At 48.9% G+C, this 20,708-nt stretch overlaps 1 protein-coding gene across 2 annotated transcripts in view; it reads right to left on the bottom strand.

The window, feature by feature from the left end:
* Positions 1–20,708, bottom strand: part of Ret (protein kinase receptor Ret oncogene) — a 64,939-nt gene that overhangs the window by 27,380 nt on the left and 16,851 nt on the right. Inside the window, exons 1-2 of one of the 2 annotated variants that reach the window (XM_019842211.2) lie at positions 10,939–11,095; positions 119–340 (exon numbers count right to left, since the gene is read on the bottom strand). In XM_019842211.2, coding sequence (XP_019697770.2) covers positions 119–340; positions 10,939–11,080 — 364 coding nt within the window. In that variant the 5' untranslated portion in view covers positions 11,081–11,095. Of the gene's footprint in view, positions 1–118; positions 341–10,938; positions 11,096–20,708 lie in introns of those variants that run through there. The other variant, XM_011137563.3, reaches the window with a different exon arrangement.

The raw sequence follows: 20,708 nt of genomic DNA, 5'->3' as shown, positions 1-20,708 counted from the left end.
AACGCAACGATGAAAAATGTAACGTGCCCGGCCAGGGCTACGCGTTACGTCTTGCGATTTATTGCGACGCAATTTGACGAAATTCCGGTCGCCCCCGCGCTAATAAAAATTCACCCACCATTCACCGGAAGGCTCTGCAGCACGATATTGCTACTGTTCTCCTGCTGGATCGCGAAGTTCTGCGGGTCTGTTCTGAGTCGATACTCTACGTTTTTCGGCGTCGTGGAGTCGTCGCGGAGAGTCCTCAGGTCGACCAACTTCACCCGCGGCAAGACTGCCGCGCCGTGTTGCGCCAAGTACGGTAGCCTCAGCGTCAGATTCGATTGCGGGAAGTAGAGACCTGAAACGACAAGGAGAAAAGAGGAATGTTCTTATTCTCTGGTACTTTTCATCGACGGATTACTTTTCTCGGAAAGAATTTGCGGATCATCCTCTTAGGCTAACAATCGGATATCGTTCCCGAAAGTTGCGCCCGGGAATAATAGCCCTCCACCCCCTCTCGGCCCGTATAAATTCACCATTGAACGACCTGAACCGGTAGCTGGTCGCCGGAAGCGTAGGCGAGCGCGGTCAAATTTCGGAAAGCCCCGCGAGAGAGAGAGAGAGAGAGAGAGGGAAAGGGGGAGAGGATAGCTCTCTTCTCTCTCTCTCGTGCGCGCGCGGTGTATACACTCCGATTTCGCCGATTTGGTCGGCAATTTCGCGAATACTCGTCGCGCAGTGATTTGCCGAGCGAAAACGCTACTTGATACACCCCGCGGCTCTTTGCCGTCCCTGGCGCTCGAAAAATTGACGGAGCGCGCGCGATGCTGTGTTCGTGACAGCGGCAGCAAAATAAAAGCAAAAACGTCGGTTCCGCCGTTAAAGCGCCAGTGCCAACGTGATGATCACTTCAGCGGACGTTTTTACCGGTTTTTGTAAAGTCGCTCCGGAAATAAGCTCGCTGATTCTCCTTTTTTCGCCACACGCTAAATCGCCGTATAAAAACCGGCCTTTATCTCTCCCCTCCTCCTCTCTCTGACTCCCGCTGTCTCCAGGTAATCGTTTCTTTTACAAAAATACTTGCAATGCAGTTCCTGCTCACGAGGATAGCGAAGCGCACTTAATGTCGAATGTATGGCGACACGTGCGACAAGAAACGCATTGAAGTACAATTCCCCGTCGTCTGCTGTTCCCACCCTCCTTAGAAATTGGAAATGGAAATGCAACGGTGCCGCGCAACACCTTGCATCGAGCTTAAATAAACGAAGCGCCGCCGTCTATTAGAATCGGGATTCAATTTCGTCGTCGCGCGCACTGGCAAACACGAGGCTCGCCCTCGCGAGCAGCCCATCCCGGATGCATATTTCATCCCCGCGCGGGGGATGCATTTGCATCTGTCGCGAAACGCGAGTGCACGAGAGCAACAGTTTTTCGCCGCATCGCCGACGCGGCGGTTGAAAAGTCGCGCGGGGCCAATTCCCCGGAATGGGAAAAGGGTTCTCCCGCGGACGACGGGTCATACTTTTTCCTTCCCTCTCTCTTTCATTAACGATGCCGGAAGGATTCTTTCCGCGAGCCTTCGGTCCCGCATAAGGACTCCCGTATGCGCATACAGTCGCTCCTCCGAACGGCCGGAGCGTGTTCAGCCGGCGGAATGCGCGCCACGGTTGAATAAAATATGCGAGACGATCTAAAGGCTGTCTGGAACGGCACATACGATCCGCGCGATGTATAGCGCTGAAGCCGACTGTGCGACTGTGCGACGTCTCGGCCGTGTGTCGCGGTAACTTACGCGTAACACCGGAGCTCTCGAGATCGCCATCGCTGGGTCCGACGACTGAATTACGTCGCGGTGACCGATTCTCTTTCCGCAGCTACACGCTTTCTTTCCTTTCTTCCCTCTCTCTCTCTCTCTCTCTCTCTCTCTCTCTCTCTCTCTCTCTCTCTCTCTCTCTCTTTGTTTCTCCGTCATACGTCATAAATTGTAGAACGATAAACGCCGCAATGGCGGGAAAAACTCACGCCCTCCAGAGTGCGCAATTTCAGAACCCGAGACACGGCGGGCGCGCGTGTGTGGCGACGAGAGATAGAAGCCGTTTGTTTCAAAAGCGAGATGTAAGTCCAATCTTGCGGCGTATAAATTTCAACGGGATGGGGATGCGTGATGCGGCCGGCGTTTAGCGAGGATCTTCGAAATGAACTCTGTAGTATTCATAGAATAGATAGAAAATACGGCGGATTAAATATGAGGCGATGCGTCTTTGCCACCTGCGAGGCGGTTTGCGGCGATACTTCGCCGCTTTTTCAGCCGTGTTTGCTTCGGCAATAATAACGAAACTGTGCGTGTGCGAACGAATGATTTGCCATCGTTACACTTTCTGGCTTACCAGAAAGGCACTTTCTGGCTTGGCAGAGAAAAGAAGGATTTCCACTGATAAGTGAAGTTGTCGGATCCTGCTTCTGCAAAGATCCTTTGCGCCTTTGCAGAGGCAGGATCCGACAATCCTTTAAGACTCCTGGTCCTTTGAGCCAACAAGGTCATCGACAAAGGGATGGACTTTTGCGAGTCTCTAATACATAAAAGCGCCTACACATCTGTGAGATGAAGGATAGTTTCTCACTCTAATCTTGTAACACGCCGCTTCGGGACAAACAAGATAATATAGCAGCTACTTTCACAATGGCCGTCGGGAAAGTGTTTCGCGCAGCGTCAAGAGTCACCGACGTCACGCGAGTCCGCGCCGAAAGTCCGCGAGTTCTGGCTCTGATCCTTATGGGTGGGCGGGATCCTTATTCGACGAGCGTTTCCAATTTCGAGCGGAATGGACACTCGGCGATACCCGGTATATCCTACGATAGAGTCTCTACGGTATCGACTCTATCGCGCCAGACTAGTCCGATGCTCGCTCGCCCACGCACAGGATGATATTACTCCCCCAAGTGCGATTGTCAAGGACGACTGGAGAATTCGAGAAACGCGTCGCCGCCGGTGCCGTACACAGGAAGAAAAAAATCTCAGGCTAACTGAGCAGAGGAAGACGCACAATTCGGGAGGGAGCGATGTCTCTGTTATCACACAGCTGAAAACCTTCATCTAGACCTTCGTTTAGCAATCTGAAGGTCTCGTTTGAGATAACTGAGAGCGCAACTGCGTACAAGTCTGCTACACGGTCATCTTGTAATTGAATTTTCGTCTGGCCCGTAGATAAAGTTAGCGTCACACGATGGGCGATTTCATACCTCTCTCGACATGCACGCTGGCCGACGACGTTGCAGACAGCTCGGTTCGCCGCACAGGTCTCCCCAATGCACGGCAGCGATTCGGCAGTGAGCTGAATGTGCCAGTCAACAACACGTCGCACGTCGGAAGGCATGAAATCGTGCATCAGACGTTACCTTCGCACGGAAGGAAATTAGTCGCGCGAAGCGACTGTTCGCATTTTCGAGTGTACGTCGAGTTTTACAATGGTACGCTAACAGTGTTAAGTCTCGGCTTTCGGCTTAATATTCGCAAAGTGTCTGCCGCGAGGTCGCATAAAATACAACGATCCGACACGGATAGACGACCAACAACGACGGCGGCGGCGGCGGCGTCTAATTTCGCTATTTGCGCGAAGGTTCAATGCCGAGAGAGCGAGGAGAGGCGTGTTGCGTCGAGGTCGAGCTCCTCTCCCTCGGAAACCTCCTTCGCGTGCAGCAGTCGTCTGCGGAGGAACGAAGCAACGTACGAGCGCGTACGAACGAACCTACACCTACCTCCCGGTGTCAAGGTGAGAGAGCGAGCGTGCAATCAATATACGCCGAGCGGCTGTTAATTTTAATCCGCGGATCGCGTGTACGGCCTGATACAGACAGAACGATTACGAGCGCTTTTACGAGAGGCCACCCCTCCTACGCGGCACACAACCCCGAAAAGTCCACTCGCACGGATACGCGCGCATACGCGGCTGTACAGGGTGTCCCCGGAAGTCGCGATCTTTCCGACCGGCGAATCCGTGTTCAACGGTGATCTCCAGCGATTAACCACCTTCGAATTAATGATCTGCCCTTCCGGTGCCGATCAATCGTCTCGTCCGCGCCGGCATAATCGACGTGTCGGTAATCGAATGCACGTGCCGTCCGTAAGAAATGTACGTCCGCGCGCGGATCACCGAGTGTTCTCTCCTCCTTCTCTCGTGGCTACATCAGCACCGATGAGGAGACATATTCAGTATGGATCGTTAATTTGAATAGTAATTTCCTACCTCCATATGTCGGAATGAGAGAACAATTAATTCCGCGACCCGGGGGTAAAAGTACGTCGTCCTGGCGCGACACGTTTCCTTCATCCTCCTTTCCCCCTTTCTCTCTCTCTCTCTCTCTCTCTCTCGAAGATGTAGAACGAAATTATCTGCTCTTTCCATCTCCCGAGATGCGGATTCAGGTCTTCGTAAAATCCAAACATTGTTAATCCCTCAGCGTTTCTTTTGTCCCACTTGTGGAACGTTTCTTTTCTATTGGCGGGGACCATTTGATTAATTTATGATTTTATTTTTAACGTTCCCAGTAATTCCCTGTTACGCATTCGATAAAAATAGTCGCGATACGAATTTCGAGGAAATGAAGAGAGACTGGATCATTTAATCGAAGGATGATCGTAAAATAATATCGTCGTCCTTAGTATAAAAAATCCGACGCATGTTGGCGATTTTACCCGCGCGACGTTTCGTTTATCAAAATCTTTCGATGTATTCGCGCGCACGGTGCTTGGTCACCGAACAAACGCCGTTTTATCGCGAAACCGTGTGCGAGTGCGTTGCAGGCACGTGTGCGAGTGTTGCAGGTACACCCGGTGCAGGCAACGGTGCGTATCCGAGACGCGATCGACCGTAGGGGGAGCTCTTCGCATGTTAAGCGGAGTAGCGTTTGCATATTCAAGAGCGGATAACGCCGCGAAGGCAGATACGTCTCGCAGACGTCTGTCTCTCTCTCTCTCTCTCTCTCTCTCTCTCTCTCTCTCTCTCTCTCTCTCTCTCTCTCTCTCTCTCTCTCTCTCTCTCTCTCTCTCTCTCTTTGTCTTTTCGTATAATTAAATTCTTGGCGCCAATGTCAAGCTCCGAGTCATTGGAATACTTAGATCCTCGAAATATAATATTACCCGAAATATTTCGTTCTGGTAAAAATCGCTCCGAACTCCTTGCCCCCTTCTCTCTTGTTTCCTCTGCAGACAAAAATATCGAGTTAAAAATTCAATTATGATCGGCTCAAAATCCAGCGACGGTTCTTACCAGCCTATCATTTTCGCCGTTCGTGCACCACCGAAGCTTTTCAAATCACATCTCCCTTTGATGAAAAACAACAACGCTGAAGTATTTAAAGAGTAACGAGCTAAAAATATGCGATAATGAAACACCGAAGTCATCGTCGCAGTTGCGGTATCGACCCGCGACGTACGATCATCGTCATTCGCGAACCCTCGGCAAGCCTCAGACGCACGGCTCGCGTGAAGCGAGCCTCGCCGAGGATTCCGGTCGGCGGTGGCGCGATGGATAGATTCGATTTGCGTTTATGCGGGTCGTAAATCAACGGGCCTTGGGGGGAGCATCGCGCTTGGTCAAATAAGCTCCTCTGATGAATGTCCATTAATAACCGGACGCGTAAGTATATATAACGTCGCGTCCGATTCGCGTTCCGCCCCAACGGCGATCGTCTCGTGGCAGGTCTTCCTAGCCGCAATCGTGCGCGGAGCTTTTACGGACCTCAGCGCACCACGTTTCTCCTCCTCCTCCTCCTCCTCCTTTGCAATCCGATCGACCGATCTATCGATCGGGATCGATCTCCCAAACGATCTCGGGAATGAGATTCCTGAGCGATATCGAGCGCGCGCTCAAGAATTTACATGTCAATGCAGTCGTTAAAATACACTCACGGGACTTCGATGGGAAAATGGCCTCTCTTCGTTAACGAAGGTAATTATCAACGCGGTCTGTACCGATAACAATGCGACGTGTTGGCCAGCGCTTAAATTTGGTTACTTAGGACGATCATCGATCGCCATCGCTTCTCACCCTGGGGCCTCGTTCCGGGCGCATAGACGATTAATTAGGTATGCTCGTTTAATTCCAATTTCCATTTCTCTCATGCGAGCGTGCGACGTGTAACGTCGCTTGTCTCAGCTTGAGAATCGGAAGGGCATATATTCAGCGTTCGATGGGGCTACCGTTCGGCAGCGTGCGGGCCTCCTCCCTCGCTTTTCGTCTGAGAGTAAGTGCGAGTTGCGTGGTATGGGCGAGGATGCGTTGTAAAAATAGCGCGTCGACCGCGTAATTTTTCCTGGCGGCAATGAAAATAAAAGGCGGCCTCTCTCTCTCTCTCTCTCCCCCTCTCATCCGAAGAGAGATCTGGAAGAGGAGCTGGAGCGGAGGGAGAATCTACGGTATTTCCGCCGTCTGTCTAGCGTGTATAACGGTCTCCGGTAACTCCGCTTTATTGGTACTGCGGAACGTTAATCCGCGGGGATCCTCCGCGAATGCCGGGCATTGTTTATTCCGCGACCGAGCCCATCTCGCGCGTAGAAATGACACCGTGAGCTTTATTAACCCATTTTGCCCGACATGTCCGTGCGCGCGCCGCCAGCGTCGCGCGCGCTCGTTCTCCGGGACAGAAAACCGGAGATCCGCCTCACTTTCGTCGAGGATTACAGATGAATTACGCGGACCCCTGAGCGAGCAATATCGAAACGCTCGCAATTTCTCTCCACTCGCGCCGCACTCAGCCCCGAATCAAGAGAGACGAAGTATCTGTGGCTTCCCCGGGTGTTACGGAGTAATCGAAGTTTCAGAGCTCACGGCAAATTTGTGTCTCGAGGGTAAAAAAGAAAAGCAGATCCGCTCTTATATTGCGTAGTCCCACCAAAAGTGGAAATATCCTTCTTCGAGTATTGTATTTGTTAACTCCTTAATACGCTTTTTCTCGACACCGCGGCATCGCCGCGGGGCTCTTCTTTATCCTCCTCGATTTGATCTCCTCGAACATTATTGTTACCGTGGCCCGACGGCGGATATATGCGCGTCCTGGTCTAATTTTCGGAATACTGGACTTAGATTGTGAAACTTCGCGCATTAATAATGCGCGCGTCTGGCCGCCACCGCACGCGCGCACCGACCGAGCTTCGATCGCGGTCCCGCGATGATATGTCATCGGCGACGAAGCCGATACATATAGATGTGCACGAAGCCGATGGGCCCTGTCTCTTAAGAGAGCCTTCGGGCTCGCGGGCGAAAAAGAGCGGCGCTTGTATTCTTAAGTGCCAGGCTGTCGATGTGAGTCACGAGACGGGAGCGCTTAAGGCTTTCGACACCGAGAAGCGAAAGCGGCGGATGAGCTTGGCTTATGGCGCTTATAGGATTTTCTACGACACTCGCTCGCGCCGTGAGGACGGCGTATTAATCGTCTGTAGAATTTTTACAACGTTCCTGATAGGGTCCGTGAAACTCAACCCTGCTTCCCGAACCGGCGAACCCTCCCCCTCTCTTTGAGAAAATTCCTCCTCGATTCTCTTCGCGAAATTTCGATCTTTCCTCTGCTCCTCTTCTCTCTCGACGTTTGCCAGCGTGTCATCGACGTGCAGCTTTATTCGATGCGCAGCGGAGACAGTTTTTAGGAAAATCCCCCGCTCTTTTTCTCTCGCGCCTGTGAAAACAGCGGGGCGCGAGTATATCCTCTTGTTGCGCCCTCTTTTGCTCCAGGCGCCCCATTGTGTATATATATATATATATATATCTCTCTCTCTCTAGAGAGATATCTTAACGGTCGTGCACTTCATCTTCTTTACTGTCTCACCGCTCTTATCAGGTTTCGCCTAGTGCCGCCGTAAAGATGTCACGATGAGAGCGCCATGATGACGACGACGACGACGACGACGACGACAATGATGATGCAGCAAGTGCAACAATGAAGATGCACTGCCGCTATCTTAATGTTAATGCGCGAAGCGGATACTCGAGCACGACTTACCTCATAACCTCGACTTCGACTTCGAACAGACGTTCGGACGTTAATACGATAATCCGCTCTTAGCTTCCGCGATCGTGCGCTCGCTAAAGCAGGTAGAGAAGAAGACGATCAAAGCGCTCTCAGCGAAGGTGTCTCGGGTGCATTCGACATCGCGGTCGAAGTTCCGAGTCGCAGCAGAAGCTGCGGATGATAATCCTCTCCGTGAATTTCGGCGACACGCTATCAGTTAATAATCCGCGACTAATGACTGCTACGAGCCGACTTGGGGGGCAAGTTCGGATCGCGCGCGACTATCGTGCCGAGTAATTACGCCGTGTCGAAGTTGGACGGTGTGGCGCTCGCTCTAAAGCAGGTGCATAATGCAAGAGGGAGAGAGGCAGAGAGGAGAGAGCGCGAGAAAATCTGCCCGAGCCGATCGATGCACGGCCAGGCGAGATACGGGCGAAACGCTCGGACTGCGAACGTATGCACGCACGCACGCACGCACGCACGCACGCACGCACGCACGCGTGCACACGAGCACGTGCGGGATCGTTGCACCCGGAAACCCTGTATTTGCACATCGAGTTACCATTCCCGAAAACAGAGACCGGAGAACACGATACGCGCAGCCATACAACGCGGCCCTCGCTTCTCGATCTCGAAGGTCCTCTCTCTCTGCGTCGTGTCTTGCCATGCCGAATAATCGAGCCACGCTCGCAGTCCGCCCGCGTACGCAAAGTGTACGCTCGAGCCGGCCCGCTGATTGGCGTCCTGCTCCGCGCCCCACACAATTCCGGAATCGATGAATAAAACCGGCCCTCATTATCGACGATCCACCGCGAGATTCCGCGAGATCGGCTTTCGCGGTATCGAGAGTATAGATGAGGAGGAGTAATTTCAGTCGGCGGAGATAAGTCTTATTAAATCTGGGACTTTTATCTCCTATTGTTCCTCCAAGAGATAGTCGGATTTGAAAACTTGGAAAATCTGAGCTCTGAGAAAGAAAACACTGTAAACGCAATTTGTGAGGATATAATTCTTTTTTTGGAAAAAACACGTCAATGGGGATGAGGAATATTTCGCAAATTGGACGTTCTTGGTGCCTCAGTCGGGCAACCGGTAACCGTGGTAAAATCTGACGGCCTACATCTGAAATTTCCACGCTCGCCAATAATTCTACAATTGCCAACGATTTCACGCGTTACTCGCGTCCGTGGCGTCTGCGAGGGCCATAATTCCCAGTTTATCGGACGCAGGAGTCGGCTGCGATGGTACATGTGAAAAATACACAGAGGATACACGTAGATACTTAATAACGACGGCCTGTGTGTCGCAGTCGACAGCCCGATGCGATAGCCGATCGCGGCACACGTGTGTCAACAAGTCACCTAGGTAGGGAGAGAAAGAGAGCGGCCGCTATTGTCGCGACACTTGACGACAAGAGGAGAGGTCCTGGGGACGCGCGAGCAGGACCGCCTGGGAGCACTATAGATCTCGAAGAGGAGACACCTGCCCGCATACGATGACAATAAATAACGAGGACGAACCGCCTGCGCCCCATCCGCGACCGCGTTTCCCCGCTTTTCCCGCTTTTACACGGCCGACACCTTCGGCGCGGAGCGGTCGAAATAGCCCGGGCTATATTTAGGCCGCACTTCGACAGCACGATCCTCCGGGGAAAGTCCATGTCGTCGACGCGCCGTCCGCCGTTTTTCGGGAAAGTAACTCACCAACCTCGTTACCGTCGACGCGTTAATACCACGGCCGCGCATTTTAGCGCGCCCGGTGACGTATGCGCCGAGAGGGAACGATGTCGTAAACACTCTCGCGGTGACCTTATTACATCTCTCTCTTGATGGGCCACGTCCATTTGCTCGTAAATGTGATTTCTTTCCTCTCTTTCTTTTCTCTCGTTTCGAACGTCGGGAAGGAACGTCGAGCGATGTACGCGGAGAACTCGCCCTGCGGCACTCGACTCGGCTTTCGACTCGGCGACGAATCTCGTTTACGCGGGCAACAATAATCGAGCAACGAGTGTCAAGCGCGTAAATATCTGGCGAGAATTACGGGTAAGCCACTCTGTGCAATTGCTAATAATTCTGCGTGTTGTTGTTCGTGCGCGTAGCGGTCGCGCCGCGGTGGGCAATAATTTTCGGCTTATCGGCCGAGGAGTCGGATGTGCGACGTTGAACCTATAAATCTCGCATAGATATCCATTATTCGAATAATTTTGCGCGCGCATGCCGCATGCTCTACTCGCTTAATTGCGTCTCCAACGAATTACCGTTAGCCTGGGCGGATGATAGTTGCGCAAAGTTTGCTTCAAAGTTTCCATGAAACGGTCTTCGACCGGCACGCTTGTGTAAGAGTAACGTATAGGATGTATAAATAACATGGGAGGGAGTCCCTATAGACACGACCTTCCTTCTTTTGTTTATTTGCCTTATGCATATACACTAAGAGCCGAATGAATAGACGAGCAGTTCGAGCTGATAAACACAGAAAAAAACAATAGACAGCAGAACGATAATATAATTCAGACGCCCGTCGGTGGAGGTCGAACGGGATACGGAGACGCGCCGAGTACCAGAACACCTTCGAGTCAGGCTTTCGCGCAATTACTTCACGCGATAATTGATTAAAAATAGCGGTCCGAATGGATACGCGCACATTCGAACCAAACTGGCGGGCAGTCGGAAATCTCCAAGGGAAAGCGCACGAGATGTCCCTCTCAGCTGCTAACTCAGATCACTTAGGTCATACCGGCCCCCTCCCCCTCCCCCCCCTCCGCCGGAAAAACGCACGGCGAGCCCGGTCTGGTGACCAAGAAAACATCTGAATCGGACCGGTGTCGAAGAGGAAATGCGCGACGACACCGGTATTCGGAATTAAGAGAAATCAACTAATTGTGTAAGGGAACAATGCTCGACCCCGGTCACCCGATGAACATTAGAAAACAATGGTTTGATTAACACTCACCAACCTTCTGCACGAGTGGTGACGGCACGTCTCTCTCGGGCGTCCAACAGCGACTAACTAACTGCCTACCTCTATCGCGACAGCCGTTTTTGTAATCCGCGTCTCTATCTTCCAAACGTAAACACATCGTTTTCCCCACCATTGACCTTACTGCGATCGTTATTGTTTTTCAACGCTCCGAATGCCCATTTCGGATTTTCATATGCAATACTCATATCTCGTATGATATGAATGATTAGGTATTAGAAGCAAGAATAAATTCAATATTTTTACAATTACAATTGTGCGCTTTTCTTCAAAGGTACACACAGCAACAGATCGACGGAATTTTTTAGAAACGGAAAAAGAAAAAGGGGCGAACAAGCAAGGAAAAAGAAAGGAAAAAGAATATCTGTCTCACACCTGTGAACGCGGCTCGGCCGCCACGCCAATTTCTCGGTTATTTCAATATTCAACTCGAGTTTGAATCGCCGAGAAATAACGAGTGCAATTTGCGGGCGTACACTCGTTATAATTCGCGTTTCTTCGACTCTCTATCGGCTGTATGTCGAGTTGTTGTATATAGTTGCTTGTGTTTCATCGGTGTTACGTAAATTAACGAAACGCGCGGCTGTCGTTGCGTTGTATAATTAATTTTACATTTATATTTTTAATTGTACATTTTACAGCGCCGACTGCACTGCGGCGGACGACCTACTAATCCATGACGTGAGAATTTTAGACAATAATTGGGAGAACGATAATACTCGAGCTTTTTGGAACGCGTTTCGAGCAAATTAAATTCGCTGAAAGATGAATAAGCGTTTTGTCGGCCGCGTCTCTCGCGTCACTATCCGCTATTCCGCGAGAGTGAAATCGGGGCCGAGGGATGCTGCTAATTTTACATGCACGTTGCTTAAGTAATCAGCCTTATCGTTCGCGGCGAATAATAACGCCACCAGCGGTGGTATCGCGATCGTCGCTTAAGTAATTCCCTCACTTACTGCGCGCGCGCGATGCGCGTTAAATTTTATGGCACACGACAAACCGCGGTAATGGACCGGCGCGCCCGTGCGCGACGCCGGCTGTATTTCGCGGTAAAGAACTTCCCCTGGAACTGAATATCCGCGCGTTCAAGGTATAATGAAGTCATCGTGCGAATAGAATTCGAACAAGCAAGTTCGGAAAGCACTCGGACTGGTGCGCGAGGCCATGCGATGTCTCTCTCTTTTTCTCCTCGCGCTGACGCTAACATTACATTTCAGTGTGAATTGCGATTATTCGTTAAACGGGAAAAATCTCGTATCTTCTCGTCGTCGTCGCTTCTCGCGATTTCCTTTCCCCTCCCCCCCCCCGCCGACGTTTATTCGGCTGCCCACGAGGTTAACGTCGAGTCGCGCAATTTTTTATTGGATTATAAAAAGGGAAAAAAATATTGCATGATACATCGTTGTACGTGCCATTATTTTTCCTACGCCGCCTGTGCGGCAGTGATGAAAATAGAGATGAATGTTTGCGCTGTAAACATTATTCAATATCGCCAGGCGGAAGATAAAATCGTCGGGGGATGTATCGGAGCAATTTATTGTTATATCGCGATAGCGATAGGATATTAACTTGTTGATCCCGATCCTACAATATCGCCGTGAAAATAATTTTCTTTTTCTCCTACCTCCCATTTTCTTTTCTCCTCCCCCCTCCCCCGCCTTTCGTCGCCTGGCCAGGTCGCAGAGAGCGCGAAATTAGGGGGAAACTTCGGAGGGAATATTTTTCAATTAACCATCTCGCCGAGAAGCTCGCCGAGAGCCGACAGTCCCGCCGGTGCGAATAGGTCGCGGCATTTTCTAACAGTTGCGGAAATTATTGAGCCGGCTTTAGAAGCTCGCAATGAAACTTGTGTGCGAGCTGACTCTTCGTTAAACAGAGACAAACAGAACCGGCGGGCGTAATTTCTGCGCGCGCTCGCCAACGGAACCAACTCGCGGCGTCGCTTTCCTGGCTCGCGCCCCGGCGAGAGGCCGGGCGCGGACAAATCGACCGGATAAATTAGCAGAATGCGAAGTACGGAGCGACGACGGTCGGAATGTGTGCGAATTTGAATCAAGCCGAAACAAATTGGAACGCGATCGGATCGCCGCGCGACGGGAATTCGCGCGATACAGACTCTTCCTCGCGCGCGCTCCTCTGGCGATCATCGATTTTGCCCGCGCCTAACGGCCGGCTTATAATTGCCTCTAACTGGACTTTTATGTTCCATTCTTCCCACAGAGCGCCGGAGTTTACTCGGGGACCGCGCACCGGCGCTTTTACCGGCAATAAGGTGCCGAGGGTTTAATCAAAGCCTCGGTAAACATGGCCCGGTTTTCATACCGTGATCGCGACCCGACGACTACGCGAACGCTTCCTTCGTTTCGTCTCTTCGACGGATGGCGTTTAATTGATGTGTACTTATTATCAGCCTCATTTTCTCGTTAATTCGTGAAAAATACGAAAAGCACGAAGGAATTGCATTTGCTGAAATTTCGAAGTTTCTCTATAGAATCTAGAGAGTCTCGTTCTTCGAGGTTATACGAAAGACTTCTTATTGCCGTTTTCCTCATGTCATGGTTTAAGACCCGAAACACAATGGGTGCAGTAAATCTTTGACAGTTCGCTCTTTATAAACCTGAAAATGCCACGTAATTTCTGGCAAAAGGCATTTCCCTTACTATCGGACTCAATCTTTAAGGTTTAAGCGCTGTTCTAACTTTTGGCAACGCAGGAAACGCTTTTTGCTAGAAATTACGTTACACTTGCAGCTTTAGAGCTAAAAGCTAAACTCTGCTTACTACACTCATTGTGTTGCGCGATGAAAGACTTATTTCAGAACTACAGAGTTTACATTACATTCTAAAGCCGGTATTCATAATTGTGAGATTATTCAAGGTCCTTGATTAAAAGGATAATTATAAATTCTTGCATTCCGAATCGTGAATCGACTGTTTGGATTAATGTCTCTTGTTAAGTGAAATTAATATAGAAACTACAATTTGATATACCTTCTCGTTTTCTAAGTGTTTTTCAAGCATCTTGTTTAGCGCCTTATGATTAATTTCACTTGAGATTGTTAAATTCTCTTTCGAAATGTTTATTTTCTACATGTGTCGACGTTTTTATATGTTTTTCCCCACTATATATAAAATATTTTGAATGTTATTGTTGGCTTTTGTAAGACGAATAAAATAAATTAACTAAGTGTCACGCTGTGATCTGGCGAATGAAACAAGGGGACCAAACCATAAGTACGAGGTCGAATAAAATTCGCAAAGTATTATTACGGAGTTATGGCGCACCAGATTAGCGCCACTTTAAGCCGCGGTAATAATATCGCTCGCGATAGATTTCGCGAGCCACGCTATCGGTCTTTAATTCGACTACTCGTATGTACAGTCAGTGATGCGAATTTGGTGACGGGCTTGCCAGAGAATTTCCTCCACCATGCACGCATATATAACCGGCTCGGTCCAGCCATGTGACAGTGTCAAATGCGTAGCTCACACGGATGAACTAAGCTGGCTGTGTGCGTGCGTAGTGGGGGAAATTCTCTGGCAAGCCCGTCACCAAATTCCCATCATTGTGTACAGTCGCGCGTCACGTTTACTTTACTCGCGGTCTTCAAATCATGATTTTTTATTGCTTTTGTTATCGAGATCTTTACATGTGTGTGTATGTATGTTTCGGACCATGGGTCTGTTAAAGTGGCCATTACAATGAGATCATAAACAATGCGAATCAATAAATCTCGTTAAAATCGCCATTGAATTTCAAATATTCGTATCCGTTTCAAAAATCAGAATTCGCGAAATGGAAAATGTTTTCCTCGGCAGTAATTCGCTCGAAGTATTTTTTCGATTTCGTTGAAGACGCGATCGCGATCTTTCAATTTGTGATCTGTTATGCGCGATTCGTGAACTTGTGCTTTTTTCACATACGATTAACGGTGAATTTGCGATTTCTTACGCGTCAATTGCGTTTTGCAATCTTTTACGAGTTTGGAAATATGAGAGTATATTTATAAAGACAATAGAAAGCGGTTTGTGTTAATGCCGCTCAGTTAAATCGTTAACCGTTGAACGCCGTTAAAGCGTTCAGATATGGACAACCGCGTCGCGGTGTGAATAGTGAAGTGTGGTCGACGTGGGACAGAAGCTGGAGGCAATAGCTGGAACTGAGGGTGAATGCGGAGGGTTGCAACGGCTACCTCAACGTCAACGAAGTCAACGAAGTAGTGAGTGCATAATTTCAGCGCTTACAGAGCGCACTTGTTTCGCATCCTTATTTATAAACCGTATTGATTTTTGACGAAAGAAGTTGAGGTATGTGCTATTGTGCCAGATTTTGGTCGCTTCGATTATTTATTTAATACACGAATAAGATCTGGCATGATTATTGTCTAATGATTCAAGTCTAAATGCGCGAATCGGCCGAATATTAATGCTGAGAGAATTTTACTTTACCTTAACTTGTTTACCTTAACTTGTATTATTTTTTTTTGTACTTTCGAAATAATTGGGGACATCATATTGAGCGAAATTTGCTAGTTTGATGCTAAATCAACATTTCGATTTGGATATAGAAATATTAAACGGGACTATTCAGATATGTAAATATTCGTATAAATATTTGCACAGATTCAATCAATGTAATGCCCAAATCATTTCGACAAGTGCATGTTACTATTTGACATACTTGCGACTTGTGCAAATTGTGCACACCATTGTCAAAAATTGAAAAATTTTTGCACAATGTGCGAAAGAAATACAAGAATGCTGCTATTTTGTATACGCATATATACATATCTAAGATTTTTTATTTTATATTTTTATGCTTATGATTATATACATTTCGTACACGTTATATATATAACGAAAGGAGTATCATGTAGATATTCCACAAAACTATTAGCAATTCTTTGAACGTGTCTATCTTGATGAAATTACCACGGTGGTTTTATATCACCAACCGACCGTTGAAACACGCGCGACCGCATTACAAAAAATCGTCGCGTCCACACAAATTCCACGCTCTTAAATCCCATAACGGTCACACGGGGATACGTATACATAACGTCGCGCGATGTTTTTTTCCGCCAGGATGGAACGCGAGCACGCGTCAGCTGTTAAATCTCGAGAACGTATCTCCTGCCGTCGTATCTCGCCTAAAAACGGCTAAAATGTCAAAGGGGATCGTGTTTTGCGCGCGAATTGATCGTTTTGAGCCGCAATGAATTTACTAAATATTTAATTCCATTTAATTATATTTAGTCAACGTAATTGATTCGTTGGCCGTTCGTGTGTCAATGAATTTACGATACGGAGCGAAATTGCATCGTTCGATGTTGCGTGCAAATATTGGCAGGGAATGTCGATGCGCACACATACAGCAGGCTATCATACTATGATACAAATATAAAAAAAAATACTAATATTTATCCGGTGATAAATCATCGGCAGTGGATAGATTAAAATTGAATAGATTAAAATCGGTCGGTATTCCCCGAACGATCTAATATTTAATACCCGCCCCTACTATTTGCATCGCTGTGTTTACAGCTATACCGTTTGTGTCCGCGCCGCGAATGGAAATAAGCGTTCCAGATTCGGCGACTGCATAGCTGACAATGCTCATGCCAACCGTGCACTTTTCGCGTTCATTAAATTGCGTCGCTCATAGCTTCGACCGTACAACAACGTGCTCTCTAACGGGCCTCCTAAATTAATTTACCGCTGCAGGTCGCGCGCTAACGTAACCGGAGCCCAGGCAATATTTCAGGCGCATCTCGACCACGGCAAGTACTCCAGGCGGGAGAAATATTTTTTTTTTACACTCGAGTTTTGCACTCGACGTTAAAAGCGACTTCTTCACTATGGCGAAACGCATTCTACGCTGTTTCTTTTCGACCCGATCGAGCGTGCAAGCGCGCATAACTAACCACGTTTCCTCGGTCTGCGCCGTACGCCGTCCGGACGCGCGTTGCTCGAGACACCGCGTAGGCGTCGTGAAACAAAACGTCGTTCTCAGAATAGCAGATGGAGACAATCGACGCCCTTTGAATTTTCCGGCACTCGTTAACTCGAGCTCAGTGGTATTAACTCGGTCGTAATCCTCCCTATATCCGCGGAATGACAAATTATATCGTAAATTCGAGGGAGAGTGCGCGCGCTCGCTCGCTCGCTCGAATGGGTGAATTAACCGAATTTCAAATTTAGTCCTATCGTGTGTCGCGCCCGCGCGACGTACACCGAATCATCGATCCGAATTGGAAATTCGAGGTGTCTCGCCCGCGAACGCCGAACGAACAAAAAAAGAGAGAGAGAGAGGAAAACAGCGCCGGGTTTCCACCCTCGACTATTCAATAAAGATCAATAGACACAGACGCAGAGAGAACAAGTTTTGCAAGTGCATCAGTCGCGCGCGCCGAGCTATTTCACCCTCGTCGGGCATGACTAGTTAATTTTTTTTACCGGCATACCGATCAATCCGCATCGGCTCGTGCAAAAAGAGAGAAGGGGAAGAGGGATGCATTGATATTTCTCGCGATTAGACACTTCAGTGCAATCACGATTGATCAGGACAAGTTTCATCCACGCACAAAATTCTCTGTGTCCTCTCTCTCTCTCTCTCTCTCTCTCTCTCGCCTCACGTCTGCTTTATCCGAGGCGAAGCGTGACGTGCGAGTTTTCGCGCAGAAAATCTCCGGAGCGATTCCGCTCCGTCCGAGAGCTCGCCGCGATGCGCGGAAGTGAAATTTCACTCTCGCGGTTAGACGGATCGCGACGGGTATTAATTCGCCAGCGCGCGAGGTATTAACTCGGCCCGGTTTGTGAAGCTACTAGCCGCTCCGGATGCGACTCGCGACGCTCGGTGTATATCCTTCAACAGCACGGGCGAGCCGGCTGGTTCGGAGAATTTAGTTTCCTGCCACCGGCGGGGTTCGTCCTCCTCGTGGTTATATCGAGGCGCGACGGATACGTCGCAAAGTGATGTTGACAGACGCGACCGGCCAGGGGGTAACGTGCATACGTTTGCGCTCGTGCGCGCTCATTCGCGCGACAGTTTTCTGTTTGCTCGCTCTATATACGTACGCGATAATACGCGCGTACGCGCCGCGCGAAAATGACACGGTCAACAACGAAGTATACGACCATGCTAATTTCGCCGGCATCACGCTCGTGTCAACGCACCTATCGAGCCAGGATCGAGCGGACTTAATCAACCCCTTCCCCCTCGGGTCGCGCGGGTGGTAATTTTATCGCGAAGGTGGTCGCGTGTGCGGCACGTTAGCCGTTCATTAAGCGCGACTCGCGACTCTTTCTTTTCTAGCCTCGGACGGGGATTTTAATAGATGCGAAGTGTCCTTTAGTTAGCGGAGTGGGCGAGAGAATTTTCCTTCGGATAATTTTCGCTCGGGAATACAATCTGTTGGATGGCGGTTTAGATGAAATGTTGGCACTCTGTGCGATTCGTCGAATGGTGCGTTGCAATATCATCGATGTATTTCTATTATATATTTGTCGTGGGAGTTGTAACTTTTATTGCGTGCGTTTTAGCGTCTGTATATTTTTATTACATAGCGCGTCAGAGCCGCGCTTCGGTGCCGCCCGCTCACGCGCGGGGTCACAAATCGCGGCTTGTCCGTGCAAACGACGCGTCGATAATTAATATTTAGGGCGATATCGGCTGATAGCACGGCAGCTAGCTAATTAAATATCGGCGATTTGGTGTGCGCAATATTTCTCAAACTTGCCGCGTCAGCGCTCGCGAGCGCCGTGTTCAAAATGAATTCTTCTTTTAATCATCTCCCGTTTGCTAGCGGAATATTTTAGAGAAGGACCAGAAAAAAAATTCTTTGTTCGGCGAGTTTTAATATTCAAGCGGATAACTTTAAGCGCCAACGTCCCCGTTATACTACGTGTCGAGTCGTCGCGGTTTAGTTTCAATTTTCGAAATTGAATATTCTTCGCAGTCAAAATCCCGACTAGCCTCGAACGTGCGCGCGCGCATATGTATTTTATTCCGCGATTCTTTCTCTCTTTTTTTATTCCACCGAAACCACCTACGTCGTTTCCGCGGACGCGCATCCTGCGTACTCGAGAGGTGCGAAGATTTTTCCCCGCACTTTCATAATTCATGCCGACTCTCGCGGGAACGAGCATCCGTGTTTACAAATGAGATTAATTCTCGCGGCTCCTCTTCTGCGTCCGCGCGTCGAGATTTATATCCCTTTCGCCGCGCGCAGTGGTGCGAGTCGATTTTCGATCGGACGTACGCCGGAATGCCTCCTCTCTCTCATATAGCTGCGTAAATATTAGAAAGATGCAGCAATCGTTTGCTTTATACGCGGCTGCAGACATTTCTGTCTTTGTCTCTCTTTCTCTTCCTCCCTCTCTCTCTCTCTCTCTCTCTCTCTATATATATATATATATATATATATATACAAGTGCGGCTTATCGCAGATTCTTCCAGCACGCTAAGTCTTTCCAACGCGACAGGACCGAGTTATAACACTTCGAATATGTCCCTCGCTCCCCGATCCTTCTAAGACGATTATTGCATGTCCATTCTGACGACGATTTTGACGTTGAATTCTTCTGCTGAAAATAGCACAATTTCGCGACTGTTATTTCGACGCGATTCCAATTATTCATCGCGCTGGCTATCACGGCTGCGCGATTTAATACCCGTCGTTAGAGCGACATGTGATGATTTCGATCTAATATCGTATTCATTGGCTCCGCTGTTCGTTTATCGTTATCAATTTAATAGGTCGGTTTCCGCATAATTAATTAATTATTCCGTATGAGACGGTTATTACTGTTATTCTGTCTGTTATTATTATTCGACACGCCGATACTGTTGTTTAGAGGGCGATTTTATTGTATTATAAAGTTATTACGGGGTGTTACACGCGCTTGGCGCGCGGCGTCACGTATTCGTTACGCGTAGTTTAACGGTAACCTAGATCGGGGGAAACTTTGTTCGGCGTGTACACGGGTCATACCGAAGTGTCGCCGTGTCTTTTTTAATCACCCTGTATGGTGTCGGCCGAGATACACGACTCGCTGTGTCACGTAGCGCGAAAATGGATGATTTCCGCTGGGAAAAGCACGCGGTAAGGACGGCACGGGCGCAACGGCGAGAACGTCGAAGAGAAGCCTAACGAAGAAATTAATGGTCTATTATGAGGCGCTCGCGACAGTCGTGAACATTCGAGGCTTAACCGGGTTTAGCCCTCGAAAGGTGCCCTCGAAAATAGAGCCCGCGCGGAGACGAATCGGCTGTGGCACGATCAGGATAGAATGCAACCCGAGCTTTATGACTTTTTCAAGCGTACGTCTGACGTAATTACGAACATTTCGCTCCCCGTCACGTTCCCCGTTTGCCTGGTCGATCTCGAATGAATTATAATCATGGGTCTTTATTAATGACCTCTTGGTCAAAAATTGTTAGTTTATCCGCAATTAATTAATTGCACAGGTTGATTCATCGTAAACTTGTCTTAAGCACATGCGGATAATGAGACGTTCTTTTCTCTGGGATTCGTGCATTTTCCTCTCCGATTAGTTAATCGTTCATTTGGCTGATACATAAACGAGCGACCGTCTGGAAAACTTGGATCAGCCTCGTGACTTAGTCACCGTTGCGTCTAAATTTATCAGCATATTTCACTAGTCCGCGACTAGTAATGCTCGAGGCGAAAACGTCTGAGGCCGATGAAATGTCAAATGTTACGAAACAACAAAGGTTACCGT

Source organism: Harpegnathos saltator, unplaced genomic scaffold (genome assembly GCF_003227715.2).
Source record: "Harpegnathos saltator strain DR-91 unplaced genomic scaffold, Hsal_v8.6 scaffold343, whole genome shotgun sequence".
In the NCBI taxonomy this organism is placed as follows: domain Eukaryota; kingdom Metazoa; phylum Arthropoda; class Insecta; order Hymenoptera; family Formicidae; genus Harpegnathos; species Harpegnathos saltator.
The sequence above is the reverse complement of the archived record's forward strand: the minus strand, read 5'-3'. Positions and strand labels throughout refer to the sequence as shown.